The following is a 17283-nucleotide window of genomic DNA, read 5'->3' on the forward strand; positions in this document are numbered from 1 at the left end:
CCACTCGCTTGGGTCTTGGGGAAACGGATAGAGAAGAACGGGCCTACATGCACATCCCGAGGTCCCAGAGATCAGAGGGATGGAAAACAAGGACATGGAGGGGAAGGAGGGAGACTGGGCAAGGGACATGGGCCCCAGAGAAGAAAGGAGTTGCCCTGAGGTTCAGGGAACAAATCAACTCCTGACCCCCTTCCCAAATTAGCCCTTGGATTTCCCCCTCATGTGGGTAGGTATGGGACGCTTCAAATGATGGAAACCTTGTTCTCACCTCTCTCAAAAGAAGTTGAGATTAAGAATCTCCTTACTCTGATTAGCAATTTAGTGGGATGGGAGGGGGCACCTCACCTCAGTGTTTCCCATCTCCACATATGCTCCTTCCCTGCAATGTCCCCAGCACCTTGGGTCCAACTCCATCCATTCATATCCTCCTTCAATTTAAACTCATTTCCACCCAGGGAAGGTGCAAAGCCAGCAGGGAGGTGGACAAGAGCAGAGATGGAGTTTGGGGGCCCCCACTTCACATCTTCCTCCTTAGTTAAGGAGGGTCCAAGCACCACACTGCTTCAAAATTAACCAAATTAGGGGACATGGGACTTTCCTCCCCGGTTTGGGTCTATGCCTCTCTGAGGAGAAGCCCTCCCAGGGATTCAGGCACCTCTTTGCCCCCATCAGGGGCTGGGGCTTTACCTCCAGCCCTTCTGGCCTAAGGGACACCAGGCGGAGCCTCTCACCAGCCCCTTGTCCCAGCCCAGCCAACAGGGGAAGCCCTGGAAAATGCCAGGTTGCTGGGGGGCACGTGGCCCTGGGAGCAGGGTGTCTGGTTTGGAGGACCCTGGAAACTGCTGCTCTGGGAGGAGAGGGGGCAAGAAGGGCCCTGAGAGGTGGGTACAGGCGGAGGAGAGAGAGGGTAGGAAGGAAGGTGTGAGGGAGGCAAAACTGGGCAGCTCTTCTGGGAGGCTCCCCGAATGGCAGCAAGGGCTGAACAGGCAGGGAGTGGAGGCAGAGCCAAGTCCTAGAGGAAGAGAGAAAGGGTCAAGGGAGGGCCCGGGGAGGGCCCCCCCAACGTTTCCTATTTCCCATTTCTTTTTCCTCTTGCTGAAAACTTATTCCCCTATCCCGTGTGCCTTCCCTTTTCCTTTGCTTCTGGTCTCATCATAAATGTCACTTCCTTGGGGGAGCCTCCTGTGACCACCTCAGTCTGCGCAAGAGCCCTGGTTGCGCCTCATGACCCCCAGCACCTCTCCTCCAGGGCCCTTTGCTCGGTTAGAATCAGGTAGCCGTTTGTTGATTACAGCTCTCTAGAGGCAGGAACAGTCTGTTTCATTTTCCTCTGGATTCAGCCGAGCCTGGTACATATTAAGGGCTCAATAAATATGTGTTGAATGAATGAATGGAGATATTCTTTGCCATACACCCAGCGAATCCACTCTTCACTGTCCCTGTAGCAGAGGGCTCCAGTTCTAGCTGGGCAAAGGACTGGTTGCATGGCCCTGGGCTTGTCATTTAAATTCTCAGGCCTGTTTCTTCATCCATAAAAAGTCCTCTCCTAGCTAAGAATAAGCGATATCATTTGTAAAAAGGGTCCCACAGAGCCAAGGGTCCCAGTGCACATGGACTGAGCCCGTCTTCCTCTTCTCCAGCCGGCTCTGGCCCATAACTCTCTTCTGCCAAGAAGCCTCCCTTCCTTCTATTCCTTCCAAACCTTCCCTCTCTCCCCAGGATCCTACATAGGGGCTCTCAGCCTGGGGTCTCCGGGGATGGCTATATAGAACTTCACATCACTTTCTATATTTCAAACACCTAACACCAGTTCCATATTTTTCTTAGCAAGACCACATCATTTAACTAGAAGAGCAACTATCAACCCAATGTGATCACCTTGGTGGGGCTATTGTTGATAAAAACTGGAAAAACAAATTAGTTATGACAAGAGATGATATGCCCGATTTACTTGATAGAAACAATATTTCTGAAGTTGGATCTACATAAGAGGAAAATAGTAAAAAAACGATCCTTCATGAGGAAAAGCATGGAGACCTCTGCCAGAGGACCCTCTCCTGGGCCACTGGCCTTTTCCTTGGGTCCTTACATAAGGAGAAACTGCTGTTTTCCACCAGGAAGGTTGTGTCCCATGACCCCTGAGGTCGGAGCTGTCTCCCCTCGGAGATCCACAGCTGAGTAGGCACCTGGAGGAGATAGCACTGCTCTCCCACCCCTTCCTAGAACCAATCTTGCACCTGCTGCCTCTGGCTCAATAGTCCTGCCACTCTTTTGCCCAGAAGCAGTTGGCATCAAGTGCTCTCAGGAAGGTAGAGGTGAGGGGCTGGCACAGCCTTCTGGAATCACCATCCAGAAGTAAGGCATGTGGCTGCGACTAGTCTTCTGATGACCTAAACCCGCTTAGCATCCCTCAGGGCCCAAGCACAGGCAGGGTGTGTGTGCGTACCTGGGGCAGGGAGGTGCAAAATAGCCCACTCCAAGCCAGGGAACAGTTTTTTCCCTCCTCAAAGTTTCCCAGAGAGGGAAGCTCTGTGCCCAAGGCATTCCCAGAGCTGGGAAGGGGCGGCTGGGGGCGGAGGGACAGGGAGAGCTGTTCAGGTGCTGTTTCGCTCCAGGCTGCAGGATGGGCCCCGGCAGGCCCGGGGCCGCCCACGCCCACAGCCTCAGCTGCACTCACGGGGGCCCAGAGCCAGGCGCCCTGCATTCCCTGAGAGGGGGGACCTCTGGGTCCCCAGCTGCTCTGGGGTGGGGCTAAGGCCAAGAATTCTTAGTCCAAGAAATTGCCAAGGAACAGAGGGGTGGGTCATGGGCGTCCGCATAAGAGGCTGTGTCTTTGTGACCTTTTCCACAGAAAATCTGGTTTTGTCCCTTCCTGCCTTGCAGCCCTGTAAGTGCTGGCCTCTGCAACATTTCTACCTTCTCCCCCTCAGGCCACTAGATGCCGCCACGTTTGCCTTCTCCCAGTTCCTTTTTTCCTGTCCTAGGATCTGTGCATGCACCGTTTTCTCTGCCTGCCACGCTCTCCTCCCTCCTTCCAAACTAAGCTGAAACCTATTTACATTTTGGGTCTCAGTTCAAATGTCACTTTGCCAAGGAAGTCTTCCCAGATGCTCTCTGCACCCTGAACTTCTCTGTAGCAGTTAGCACAGTTATAATTACATAGGTATTTGTCAAGTTATTAACTGGGTGTCTACAAACTCCCTCTTGCCTACAAGCTCTATAAAAGCAGTCCTGCTCACTCAGGTTGGTGCTCTCAGCCCTAGGACAGTGCCTGGCATATTAAACAGGAGGTCATTAAATATCTGTTGAAAGAAGAAATAGGTAAGTGAATGAATGAGTGAGCGAACTTTATCTTTCCAGCCTTTCTCCAGTGGGGCCCCTGCTCCACCCCATGGTCCTTGCCTTGGTACTGGTCCTGTCATCTTCAGCCTACATGATCTTCAAAAGCCCCCTAATACCAGTCCTATGCCTACTCTAGCCCAAACTCTACATTAACCCAAGTCATCTGTTTGCCTTGCTAGCCTCATCTGTCACCCTCCTTCTTGTCCCCACCATCACATAAGTCACTCTCTGATCATGGCAAGCTACGAGCAGTTCTTCAGATTTGCTACATGCACTCACAGTTTTTTGCTTTACAAAGGCTATTCTGTGCCTGGGCATCTTCCTCCACCTGCTTCACCTCCTCTGGGAAGGCCCAGCTCCTCTGCCTTCCTGTAGCACCTTGTGCTTCCCCAAATCTCAGACCTGTCACTGGCTGTACTCCCATCTCTTCTCCCCACTAGTCTCTGAGCATCTTGAGGGCCATCTTTCATCTCCGAATCCCCATACCTAATAAATAGCTGCTGCTCAAGAAATGTTTGTTGAACGAATAAATGACTTATGTTACCCCTTGTCTCAATGAACAGATATTTGGTCCTGTCAAAAACATCCACAGAGACATATGGTCATGACAAAAGGTCCTTGACATTTGGTTTTGTCCAAAACGTTTACTCTTAGAAAATGTCCCTGGGTTTAAAGGGCCCAGGGTGTTTATTTCTTACTTTTGGTCTACAGATTAATGCATAAAAAATACTGTCATGTTTTATTGGTCCAATAATAATGTCGTGGCTGTATTGCCAATAATCCTTCTTGCCTTAGCAACCCAGCTGGTCATGGCACATGGGGTTAGGTAGATGGGTGGGGGTGGACCAAATGTCCTGCGAGGCTTGTCTCATGCTCCCTCACCCATGTGTTCATTCAGGAGGGTGCTCCCCTTATCTGGTTAAGATTCCCTGGGTCCTTTCCCTTCCCAAGCACTCACGAGAGACACCGCTGCTGCTCCTCTTCTTATCCTCAGAGGCCTCTGGTGGGCCTCGGGGGGTGCACTGCCCAGCCAGCTTCTCGTCCATGGCCCAGTGGGTGAGCAGCATGCTGTGTAGGAGCTGCGGGGTGAGGAGCAGCGGGGGTGGGGGTGGGTGGAATGGGCTCTCCCTGGCATGCACTCCCCAGGACATACTGCTTAACAAGTTGTTAAAACAATGAAATGTTCTCATAATGGTTGTTAAATCACCCCTGCCCACATGCCCTGGACCCTCACCTGAGACCCCCACTCCGTTCCCTGTGATCCACAGCATAGGAATATTTTAGAGTATCTTATCCCAGGGACTAGGATACAGGGAAAAAGGACATTGGAAGCTGATAGGCCCCTGAGGTCCAAGAGGAGGGCTGGGGCCTGATGGGCAGAGAGATGGGGTCTGTTGGAGCCCAGGGGATAGGGGCTGCCTTCCTGCTTACCTTACTCTGCACGCCCATGGGCACCAGGGTTGGCTGAAACAAGGCAGGGACCCCCAGCAGCAAGTTGGGGGTTGGCACTGTCCGTACCTCCCACCGAGGATAGTTGACTATGACAAGCTTGCTGAAGTTGAACTTGTAAGTGAACCTTTTGCCTTTGGTTTTGTGCAGGATCTTCTTATGGTAGTAATATCTGGAGATCCCAAGAATGAGAATGGAGAGTTGGCCCGGTGGGCAGGGAATGCAGTCTGAGACCCAGCCATGTCCCCCTCCCAGGCCAGCAAGGCTAAGCAACCCCCAGCTGTCCCTGGAGAACCAGGGGGCATCTGACCACACTCAAGGCCATTTTCCAAGCCTTGAAAGGGCAGGAATCAGACTGGGTGCCAGAAACCACAGCCCTTGTCTTTGAACTCTGCCCTGTCTGGCCACTTGGGCTGCCTCCTCTCACCTGAGGGCCCGGCTCAGCTTGTCATAGTTCATCTGTGGTTTGCACTTCCTGCGGCCCCAGAGGCGGGCCACCTCGTCTGGATCCTTGATGACAAACTCCCCGTACTCTCCCTGCTGCCAGGCGATGACATGGCGGAACTCTTCCTTTTGCAGCAACTCCAGGATGAAGTGCCACAGCTGGATCTGTCGGGAGCCCGGGGACGACTCAGCTTTGTAGGCCCAATCAGGGCAGGCCAAGCCTGGGGCAGAGAGGGGAGTGTGAATGCCTCCAGTGCCACCACTGGAGCCTCGGTGGGACACCTGGCAGAGGCTCACCTGAGATCCAGGAGTTGCCAGCAAGTGTGGGGATGCCCTCTGCTGAGCAGCTGCAGTGCATGTTCCAGTCCGGGAGTGAGGGCTGTGTCTGGGCCTTGGGAGGAAATGGCCACCACTTAGGAGGAAGGGAAAGAAGAAGGCAAGGGAGAGGGAGGTGAAAGCAGGCAGGAGGAGGGAGGCAAAGAAGGAAGGAGATAAGAAGGAAGAGACAAGGAGAGAAAAGGGAGACTGAGGCAGGGGAGCAGGGTCTGAGGCAGGAAGCTCCTCCACACTCCCGCAGGGTCCTGCCTCCACTGGGGACCTCCTCACTGGCCAGGAGCTGACCCAGGATGCTGAGTCACTTATATAGATAGAAAGGAATGCAAAGGGTCCTGTATCCTGCCCCCTGCTGGGGGATTTAGACAGAGAAGGAGATCTCTTCTTGGGGCTTAACAGGATTGGAGTTTTTCCTAAGATAAGACAAAATGTAATTAATCATTGGCTCTTTCTAAATCTTGAGAGGAGGAGGTGGCAGATACAGAGAACCCATAACAGTCATTGTACTTAGAGCAATTTTACATTTGAGAAGTGCAGGATTTTTGTGTTTTTTTACTGAGTCTCGAGAGCCTAACAGAATGTCTGGCACGTCATAAGTGTTCAAGAAATGATTGTTGATACAGTCAATGAATGGTACTGAATTTATCAATGGTGTCTCTATGAGTTTAACCCCTGTCTTCTCCCTCTGAGTGTTAGCTCCATGAAGTCAGGAAGCCCAGCTGTCTGTTCACTGCTGGCTCCCTAGAGCCATTCTAGCCCAGGGCCTTGCACTCGCAGGCCCTGCTTTCCCCACACCAAGAGATCATAGGGTCTCTTGCTCTCCCTTTCCCAGGGAATGCTTGGCTCCAGGCAAGTCAACTGAAAGAATAACAGCTCATGGGGGGGGTTTGCTTCTGGGGTCCCCCGTCTGGCCTGAGCAGAAGACATCTCTGGAAATTAGGGCAATGATTAGGTCAATGCCACTCTGAATCTGAGTGAATAGGTTTCCTCACATCCCTCTGTCTGTAAAATGACAGCTGACATTCTGGAACCCTCTTCTCTCCTTCGTTTCCTCCCTTTAAAGAAGAGTCCCCACTCCTCTCCCACCCTCATTTCCTGCCCTGTCCTTTTCTCGACATTTCCTGCACTGAGCTGAGGAACTGACATGTCCTGAGCCTCACACAAAGTATCAGACAGGATAGAGCTCAAAATGATGGCGTAACTTCTCTAAGGTCATATAGTTTCAAGGGAAAAAGTGGGAAGCAAGACCTGAAATCAAGATTTACAGTATATGGCCATGTAGGTGGCCTACAAACATCCTATCTTCTGTGCCCCAGAGAAAAACCCCCAAAATACAGAACCAAAGTGGGTTAAGCCTCTGGGTTTCCTGAATATCTGAATGCCACAGCCACTCCCTGGCCTGATGGCGTGTGCCAGTCCCTCCTATAATCTTAAGTCTCTGAGGAGCTTGCCAGTTCTAGCTGTGGGAATCCTCACTACTGGCAAGTCTTGTCATATGTCTCCCCTCAGGCCCTCCCTTTTTTGCTGGAGACTTTGAGCTGACCAACTTTGGGGGCCCTCAGAGAGGAGCAGGTTTTAGTTCTGCCTTCTTGCCCAAGAATTACTCTTGGTGTTTAACCTTAATTCCCTGTGTTTCATTTTAACCCACACTCCTGGTGATGCTCCCAAGGCTGAAGGAGGGAGGTAGTCCCACTCCCCCATCTCCCAGCTCCCTCCCTCTCATGCTGTGCAAAGCTTGGGGCAGCTCTGTGAGGCTCTGCATAGCCCCTACAGTCCTAAGAGGATTGAGAACTAGAAATCAAAAAGGATCCTAACCTAATCTTGCATCATCAGAGTGGCCGCTCATAAGCATTTTGTGTTTCTCGAAGGGTTCTAGCAGCAGGCGATTATGACTGTCATCACCATCATTCTGATCACTAACAATATGATAAATTCCCTTGGCCAACACAAGTGCACATTACAACACATGTAGGTTTTAGGTCATTGTTTAATAGAAGCAAGAAAGATAACGATGATAACAAGAGGGAGTATGCCTCAAACTAGGACTTGGAGCCAAAGGAAATGTCCAAAGCAGATTTTACCTTTTTAAGAGTTTAGTTGATATGAATTGGGTCCCTATGGTGCACCCAGCATTGGGCTTGACATTTTTTTGGTCATGTTTCTTCCCTGAGTCTTCACAATAACCCTTTGAGGTGGGTATTATTATTTGTTTTGCAAGCCTAGGAAGTGGAGGCTCAGCCGATTAAGAGACTTGCATAAGATTCCCTGGCAAGTGGTGGAGCCGGATGGAAACAGGTCTGTCTGACTCTAGGCTCCCAGCTGTAATCAGTCAATCGGGGCAGAAAAGTTGAGGATGAAACTTGGGAGCAGAGACAGGAGGCTGGCAGGAGGCCATGGGCTCCGAAGGAGGCACTCAGTATAAACCTAAGAAGTGGGCTCTTTGCCAGAAAAATGATCAGCGGAGGACCCAGAAAGCCAGAGGGCAGTCAGATGGGCAGAGCCTGGAATGCAGAAAGGGTGAGAAGACAGGAACACACCCAGAGGGGAAAAAAAGTCAAGAGTTCAAGACCAACGCTGCATCTCTGCAAAGTAGAAACTTGCATCCAAAGTCATTTGTTGTGGGGCCTTCTGAGGAGCTGCATGATCTATCTGCTTGACTGGACCCAACCAAGTCTAGAGACTGCTTGATGGATTCGGTGGGAAAGCGGGACTGTTTCTAAACGCAAAGGTGGAGGAAAGAGGCAGAGAAGAGAGTCAGCAAGAAAGAGCAAGTCAGAGAGAATGAATCACAGAAACAGAGTTGTGGGAATGGGACTGTGGGCACAGGTGCGGTGAAGATACGCCAGTGGGGGGATCAGATGGGCGGCAGTGTTAACACAGGGATGGAGGCTGGGGGGAGCACCGAGCACACTGCCATCCCCACCCTCTACCAAATCCTGAATCTGATCAGAAGCCTCTGGTTCCTTCCCTTGATCTCAGCCCCAAGTGGAGAGCGGTTAGTCCTGAGACCTCCCTTAATGCTATTAGCTAAAGCTGCTTAGTTAGGCAGGAGAGCAAGACAGGCTGGGGCGCCCCCCCCTCCCCCCGGAAGGGCAGATCCAATCCCTTTTTCACTTGGGGAATTCAGAGGGAGGTGCAGGGGTGGATGTCCTCTCTTCACAGAGACCCCAGGGCATCTTGTTCCTCCTTCTTTCACAGCCCCCACACCCAGAGAGCCCTTGCCTAGGGCAGAACGGACTCCTGAGTGATGCTCTGTGGCTGGGAATCCTACTGCATGTCCCTCCTGCAGCTCAGCCCTTCCAGCCCCCACCCCCACACCTGGGCGAGGCCCCTCCCTCCCTGCCACTCCCCCCACCCCCACCCCAGGGTCCTGCGGCACTCCAGCCCCCCTCCTTCCTCCTCCTCTGCCTGTGTCCCCTCTGAGGCTCCCCCTCACTCTGCTCCTGCAGTTGGGTCTCAGGTCTCTTCCCACCCCCTCCTCCCACCCTTGCTCAGTGCAGACACCTCCAAGGACAGTGTTTGCCGTCCCTTGGGGCTGTGGGATTTAAAAGGTCTGTGCAAGTCAGTGGAGTAGAAATCCAAACCCAGGCACTCCCGTGCCTCATGCCCAGACCAGTCACTAAGGGTAGTTGAAAGTCATGGGGAAAGTACACACCATCTCAGGGATCCAGAGGTTAGGGGTGTGGGAAATGGAGTGTCAGCTCCACACCCACCCCTCTCTCTGGCCCCTCCAGGTGACTGTTTCTGCTTCCTTTGACCTTTCAGTCTTCCACTCATTTCCTCTTTCATTGCTGTCTCCTCTCTTCTCTGGCCTGCCTCTTCCTTTGTTCCAGTTCCCTCCCACCGCCATTCACTTTCTTTTCTCCCTCCTTTTCTGTCTCAGTTTCCATTGGTCTCTCCATTTCTATCTTTACTTCTTGTGTCTACAAATCATGTCACAGGCTCTCTCTGTCTTGCTGTCTCTGTGACTGTCTCTCATTGTTACTTTGTTCCCTTGCCTCTCTCTTTCTTTCTCCAGCCCCCCTGTCTCTTTCTGGTGCTTCAGAGCTGGAAACTGAAGCCAGGCCCCCAGCTTCCCAGCCTGGCTCTTACAGCAGCGCACCTCCCGGCTCCACACTCTTTTCTTCCCAACACCCTCCAGCACTCCTTGCCCCTCCCTCAGTGGCAACCTCAGTTGGCTCCTTTCAGCTCATTCCCATCAGCTGTGCCCCAGGGGATCCCCCTGTCTGGATACCCCCTATCCTTCCCTTTGTCCCCCTAACCCAGAGACAAGAAATCCCCTCCAGCAAGCAGTAAGCAGCAAGCGATGAGGTGGCTGAGGAGCCAGGCCAGCCAGAGGAAGTGAAAGCTCCTAGCTAAATGTTAAACTGGGGTGAGCTGGCAGGCCTGCGTGGGGCTGAGTAATGGGACCAGGAATGCAGTAGCCCTGGGGGCCTCTGATGCCTCAATCCCCAACCCTCAGTCCTGCATCTACTTCCAGCCTCCACCTCAACCCCAATCTTAACACAAGCCTAACTTCAACTCCCACTAAGCCCCAAGTCCAACCCAAGCTCCATCCACGTGTCCTGGTCCCTCTCCCCACTGGGCTCTACTACCCTTGAGCAGGGCCAGGAAGGGGCTTGAAGGTGGAGTGGCAGGGGCTACATACTCTTCCACAGCCTTTCTCTTATCCCTTGGGAGGGGGGGGGGGGCTTTTCAACCATAAGAGCATCACTTCCATGCCTCTCCAGCTTCACACAGCTTACGTCTGTCCCCATGGTCACAGGGGTTCCCCTGATACAGGGCACCCAACCTCTCAGACTCCAGGCTTCTTGGTCCTAGTACTTTGGGAAGGATTCCAGGAGTCCCAGAAAGGAGAGGAGGGTGGGCAGAGTCCTCTCACCCCCTATCCTTCAGACGGGAGCACAACCTTAACTCTCCCCACCCTGGGATGCCCCTGCCCATCCCCTACCCCTCCCATCCCAGTGCTGTGATGCCCATGCCCTCAGTGCTAGTTTCACCCACTGCCCTTCACCCTTGGCCACACGGATGGCCCCAGTGAGCTCGCTGAGATGCAGGGCTCCCTGTCTGTACCCAACAGGGCCCCAAGAGCCCCACTCAGCGTCGTTAGTCCCAGGAGTCTGCTGCAGCGAGCCAACATCTGGCTCCAGCTGTGCCCCTCCCAGGAAGAGCCTGCTGCCATCCTGGACTTGCTGTCTTTATGAGGTGCCCACCTCTCTCTTCCTTCACTGCCTAACACCTGGCTCTGCGGCTGTCCCACACCTGACCCCTTCAGGTGGCTTCAGCGTGGCCCTTGGGTTCTTCTCTCCACCCAGTGACTGTGTCTCCTTACTTCTCCCCTTTCCAATGGCACTATAGCTGGGGTGGGGGTGGAGGCAGAGGAGGGCAGTCCCTCCAGCCAGTCCTGGCCAGTCCTGCCAGTCCCAGCTGCAGACCTGCCACCAGAGTCCCTTACCTCAGTGCAGCAGTCTATCTGGGCCATGCTCTGTCTAGCGGCTCCTTCAGTCTCACTCCTTGCCCAGCAGCCCCTCGCTCATCACACGCTGAGTTAGGGTTACTTAAAATGAGAGCGGGATCTCCAAGCTCCCAGGGGAGCCGATGTGGTTTTCAGACAATAGAATTAACCCTTCGGGGGCCAGTGGCACCACAGCCATGAGCCCCCCGCCACCTCTGTGGGGGTGGGGTGGGAGGCAGCATCTCTCCCTGGGTTCCTTGCATCCAGCACCTACCTCTGGGGCAGACAGCTCCTAAAACAGCCACAACAGAGAGACTGGCGAGAGGGCTGCCCCTTCCTCAGGCCTGGGAAAGGGACGCTGGCCTGCCGGGAAGCCCTCCTAGTGGTCTGCCATTCCCACTATAAGGCAGCTTTTCTCCCAAGGAACTTTCTGTGGACATGGAAAGAATCTAGGCCTGGAAAAGAGCCCCCTTTGCAACCTCTGACGCTTAGCACCACCTCACTCCCCGTTTTCCCCTCTGAGTCCCAGGTCCCACCTGTGCTCACATTCCGCTGCTAAACCTTCACAATGTGTAACTTTTCTTCTCAGTGTCCAGTATTAAAATGATACGAATAGTTTACCAATCACCTTCTTTCTAACGCTTTTTAAGCACTCGTATGTCTCTTTCCTTTTAGAGGTCTAGAAAATGATTTTTCCTTTTCTTTATCAGTATGACTCGAAGTTAGACAGCAAGAAGAACTCCTGAACAAGGCATTATACCAGACAGGAGAAAGTAACTGCGGGGCCATCAGATACCCTGCTAAGGACAGAGTAGGAACAAGATAAGGGACAGGATTCCTAAATACACCAGGGCGGGGATGAAGGATTTAGGTAACTGACTTCAGGAGAGGCTTCTCAGGGGACACTGGAGGCAAGTGGGTGTCGAAGACTAGAGCCTCTGTCTTTATAGTCCTGGGGACCAAGCAACCCTGGAGCTGGGTGAGTGGGCCTGTGTCCAATCTCCCTAATCCCTAGAGGGGAGGAAAAGATTGATGGTTGACACTGGGGAATCAATATGATTTTCTTTCTTTTTTTCCTCCCTGACTCTGGGAGGCCAAGTTTCCCTCTCCTCCTCCCCCATCATTACACAACCTCTCCCAGCCCTGAGCTGATCGAGATGGGAATACAGGGCCATGGAATTAAATTCTGGGAGTTGTTTTCTGGTTAAATCAACCGAAGCTAACATAATGGAAGTGAGAGAGGCTGAGTGATGGAAGAGACAGGAGCTGCGGGCCAGGAAGAGAGGGTCCGGGTTAGGGGGAGGCAGCAGGTTAGGCCTCCGAGCCCACTGAGGGCACAGGAAAAGGGCTACAAAGGGAGAGGTGGCCCAAAACACTGTCCCAAGGAGTTGGATATGAGCAAGGATGAGGCAAACTTGCTGTCCACAGAGGACAGAGGGCTGCAGCGAAGGAGACTAGTGCCAAGATCCAGTGTCTGGGTATTTTTTTTAGGAGTCATTGGTATTTCCTCACCTGGAGAGCTGGTCCTACCCCTCACTCACCTCCTCCCCATCCCATTTCCCCCTCTGAAGAGTTCAGGACTACCCTGGCCGGCGTGGCTCAGTGGTTACAGCGTCACCAGAGCAGTGAAGGGTCGCAGGTCTGATTCCCAGTCAAGGGCATGTACCTGGGGTGCTGGTTCACTCCCAGCTCCCAGTTGGGTGCACATGGGAGGCAGCCAGCTGGTGTGTCTCTCTCACATCGATGTTTCTCTCTCTCTCCCCCTCCCTCCCTTCCTTCTACTCTCTCTGAAAAGCAATGGAAAAAATATCCTCAAGTGAGGCTTAACCAAAAAAAACAACACAGTTCAGGACCCAACTTGCAACATGCAGCCTCAACACATTTTAAACTGCCTTCAAAACCCCCAACTTCATATCCAGTAACTGTACCTGGACTGACCAGCCTCCTAAACTCCCCAGACAAAGTGGTACATTAATAGGGGGCAAGTGAGCTGGGTGGAGATCCCATCCCTGTCTGGAGTCAGGAGTCAGCAGGAGGCGGCGAGAGGCATCCCTTACTCCTCTGGGGCTAAGAGCTGGCTCTGGGACACGCCTGTCAGGGCTGAGAGGAGGCCAGGTGGGGGCTGGGAGCCCCTCTCAGCCCTCCTGCAGCCCCCAGGGCTTAATGCACAGACTCAGGCACACTGAGGGCCTTCACAGCAGCAAAGCAAGGGATGCTCTATCTGAGCCTCAAGTAGAATTTTCCTTTCCTAGTTAGTGACTTACTCAGTGTTTAAGTAGCCAGCAGGATCCATATTTTGTATCAAGACCTCACCACCCTGAATGGGTTCTCTCAGGTGTCACTGTGCCTTTGTGACCGTCTGACATAAAAATAGGCAGGATCAAAGACACAGGGATGGGGTGAGAGCCTGGGGAGGGCTTCTCTGGAGGCTGCACAGGATCGGGGATTGCCAGGCAGGGTGGAGATGAGGAGGTGGTGTCATCTCTTCCCTGAGAGGTGGGGAAGGAGGACAAGAAGTCTCCTCTTCCTTGGCCTCCTTGCTCTTCTGCCAGGACTGGCCTGGGGTCATGGCAGCCAGAGGATTGAAGGGGCAGGGGACTTGGCTTGTTTCTGGGGCAGTGGAGGGGGGCTGCCAGGCCAGTCCAATTGTGGCAGAAAGAGAATATCCCTTCATAAACACTCCTTGCCAGCTGTTGGCGAAAGAGGGGTCATTCCCTCTTTGGCTTATTCCAGGAATCCTCCAGCCACCCTCCAAGACAGGGTGGGGCCCAGTGCATCCCCATCAGAGGGCCATCAAGCAGGACTTGATTCAGGGATGGGAGAAGAAGGGAAGAGAGGAGAGGGGACAGGGACACTCCCAAATAGGGGGATAAGGCCCCAGGGGGCCAGAAAGGGAGAAAGGAAAGGAAGTGCCAGGTATGCTTTTGGAAGGACCAGAAGATCAGCCTTAAGGGAAAGAAGAGGGAGAGGAGAGAACCAGGGGAAGGAGGTGAGCAGGGGGCAAGGGAGGCAGCCCCGAACACAGCATCCAGCATCAGACGCGAGGGTTGGGGGGGGGCTGTGTGTGTGTGTGTGTGTGTGTGTGTGTGTGTGTGTGGCCGGTGGCTGCGGTGTTGGTAGAGACTCTTCATGTCCCATTAGTGGCAATGGAAGGTGACATGCAGGGATCGATACCAATTGAGGCAACAGACTCCCAGTAATAAACCCATTCCACTCACACTTCTCCACCCCCGCCGGCCAACCTCAAGAGAGGGACCGAGGGCTTCCCACATCTGACCCCCTCTCCAGGAAGGCTGCTTTCGGAACTGTCCTCAGCTCTGGCATGGGGATGGGGTAGGGACCCCATGCCTGTGGTCTGAAGCCTTCCACTTGGGCCACCGTCTCCTCTCAGGAGATGGGCTCACCTCTCAAACCCTGGGGGTATTTCCAGGACAGAACAGGGAAAAGCTCTGGATTTGCTGATCAGCTTACCCGTGGGTGCAGGTGAAGGCCTCTTTGTGTGCCTGGGTCTGTGTGGGTGTCAGAATGTGTGTCTGTCTGTCTCCGTTAGCAGGTGTGAGTCTGTGTGTGTCTGAGGATTTGTGAAATGAGTGGATGTCTCTCTGCGGAGTCTGCCTTTGTGACTGTGTTTCTGTGCGTAGGTGTTTGTGTTTCCAGCGTGTGTTGCTAGTATACTGCGTGTGTCTATCCGTGTCCACACACACCTGCTTCCGGGAACCTGGGTCTGTGACCCTGGGATGCCTGTGCCTCTGTGTTCTTGTGGGTGTCTGCTCCTGGGTGTGTGGGCTGTGCTCTGTTTTGGAGACTGTAGGTGTCTCTGTGTATGTGTCTCTTTGTGTGGGGTTGGGGGTGGGGATTGTGCCTGTCTTTGTCTCCTGTACATGTGGGAAAGTGCTGCTGGCCTCCTAGTATTTTTGCACCCAAGCCCTGCCCCAATCTAGCCCCTTGAACTGGGCCTCAGGCAGTGTCCTACTTTCCAGGTAGGGTGTCCACCGTCCCTGGGACCGAGCAATTTCCCCAGACACAAGACTCTCAGTACTGAAACTGGGACAGTCCCAGACAAACCAGGACAGGTCACACTTCTAGGCCTGGACACAAGGAGGCCAAAGTGAACAGCTGGGCCCTGGGCTGAGCTCTGGAAGACCGTTGGGGAACTGAATCTTGCCCAGGATCCTGCTGTGTTCACTCTCCTTCGGGCCTTGTCCTTTTATCTGTTGTGTGGCTCTTCTTGTCTATTTCTCAGATGGGTTTTGTCTCTTCCCTCAGACTGGGGGCTTCAGGAAGCCAGGAGCTGTTGGGTCCCTGAGGAAACTCTCCTCCCTCAGACTAGGGATCACCTAGTTGCTGGGGGTTGGGTTGGGGGATTCCCTCCTTCCTTAGTCTGTAGACTCCCTGGAAGGGGCTGAGTCTCCTTTCCTAGTTCCTCTTCCTCAGGCTGGAGGCCCAGTGGTCTGCCTGAGCCCTGGGGAGAATGGGGGAGAGGGGAGATTTGGCCAAGGCTCCTTGAAGACAGCGAGGGAGGGGAGAGGATGACAGTGTGAGGAAGGCAGGCAAGAAGGACAAACACACAGGGCCACAGCAAGGGCAGGGAGAAGGTGGCATTACACACAGCAAGGGGGAGCAGGCGAGACTCTGCAGACTAAGAGAAGGGATGTCAAAAGCCTGGCTTAGGAGTGGGCTGGGGGTGGTGAGTGGTGGAGGGTCATGGTGAGAAAAAGAAGATTGAGGCTGATGCCCACTAATTCTACTTCCCCAGCTCTTTTCTGGACCTTTGAGAACACTAGATGGGCAGACATTTCCACTGTCTGGAACCAGGAAGGATTTCTTGGCAGAGGAGAACCCAGAGACTCCAGGGGGATGCTGGTCTCCCTTCCATCGAACCCCTGATCCCCACCCCAACACAAACCTGGGGCAGGCCAATCAAACATATATATACATATATATACATATATATATACACACACATATGTATATATATGTGTGTATATATATATACACACACATACACACACATACATACATTATATATTATATATATATATATATATACACACACACACACACAGTCAGTATTAAGGAACCCTTTGTCAGGATGATAGGAAATAGCGACAGGGAGAGAGAAGGCAAAGCCAGGAGAATGCAGAGCTCAAATGAGACCTGAGATAAAGCAATTACCTGATCAATATGGGTGAAATTGAGTAATCTAGCAGATCAATACCCTGGGCAGGAGGCTGGGGGGTGCTTCATGCTCTTGGTGCTGATCCCCTGACTACCCTGCTGCAGCTCCCCTCACCCACTTTAGCTGCCCCCCCCCCCCCCAGGAATTCATCTATAAGTTTGCCTTCCATCCAGCCTTGCACTCTGGTCCCCTAAAGGCTGCCACCCCCACCTAGGACTTTCTCTCCACTTCTTCCCTTCCCAAACTGATCCCCTTCTCTCGACAGCTCTTCTAGGCTGATGCCTCCACATCTTTCTCGGTCTTTCTCCACCCTGCCCTCCTTCCCGCTCACGGGAGTCCACAGCCCAAGCCAGCTGGGTAGCCAGCTGCCTACATCTGTGTCCTGGGGACAGGTGTGGGGAGGTGGTTCCACCCCTCTCCCCCATCAGGGAGGCACTTTCTGAGGACAACTAGGTTTGCAGGGACCAGGCCTGACTGAAGAGGGAGCTGTGCCTTTCCTTTCACTGTTATTGGTAGTGCAACCTGTTTCACTTACTGACCACTCCTTGTATGCTAGGTGCAGGCTGAGCTAGACTCTGGGGGCAGGGAGCTGGAGGAGGAACTTAGTTCCTCCTGCTGATCCAAAGGTGACACGGTGGGTGCTGATAGTGAAGGGCACTAGGCCGTGTGGGGAATGCCTGTATTTGGAAGAGGGTCTTAGGGCTCTGATTTTTTAAAGAAGGGGTGTGGGGGAGAGGGAGAAGCCCCCAGTATGTAGGAACACCTGAGTTCCAAGTCAGTATAAAAGGTTCTCTGTCAACCAGGAAAGTTACAGCTCGTTGGGGGATGAAGATAAAGGCCATAGCATTGTGGGAAGAGCACTGGAGCAGGAGTCAGAACCTCCTGATTACTCATCTTCCATCGCTGCTGGACTGGAGGATCTTGGCAGATAACGAATGTCTTTATTTGGCTGTGAAAGCCCAGGACAGAGCCTGGCATCCAGTAGGCACTCAGGAAATGTTAGCTGAATAAATGAATGACTGTTGTCACCTTGCCACAGTCCACCTTGAACTTCAGTTCATTATGTTGGCTTGTTTCCCCA

At 53.1% G+C, this 17283-nt stretch overlaps 1 protein-coding gene across 1 annotated transcript; it reads right to left on the reverse strand.

The window, feature by feature from the left end:
• Positions 1-535: 535 nt before the first annotated feature.
• LOC107543801 (ETS variant transcription factor 3 like) lies at positions 536-5593 on the reverse strand. The gene is given in 7 exon segments (XM_016221413.2): positions 536-612; positions 615-791; positions 794-1012; positions 4301-4421; positions 4774-4963; positions 5219-5456; positions 5533-5593. Coding segments are annotated over 7 exon segments (1083 nt in total).
• Between the last annotated feature and the right edge of the window lie 11690 nt (positions 5594-17283).

The sequence above is a fragment of the Miniopterus natalensis genome, chromosome 19 (assembly GCF_054644295.1).
Source record: "Miniopterus natalensis isolate mMinNat1 chromosome 19, mMinNat1.hap1, whole genome shotgun sequence".
Lineage (NCBI taxonomy): Eukaryota > Metazoa > Chordata > Mammalia > Chiroptera > Miniopteridae > Miniopterus > Miniopterus natalensis.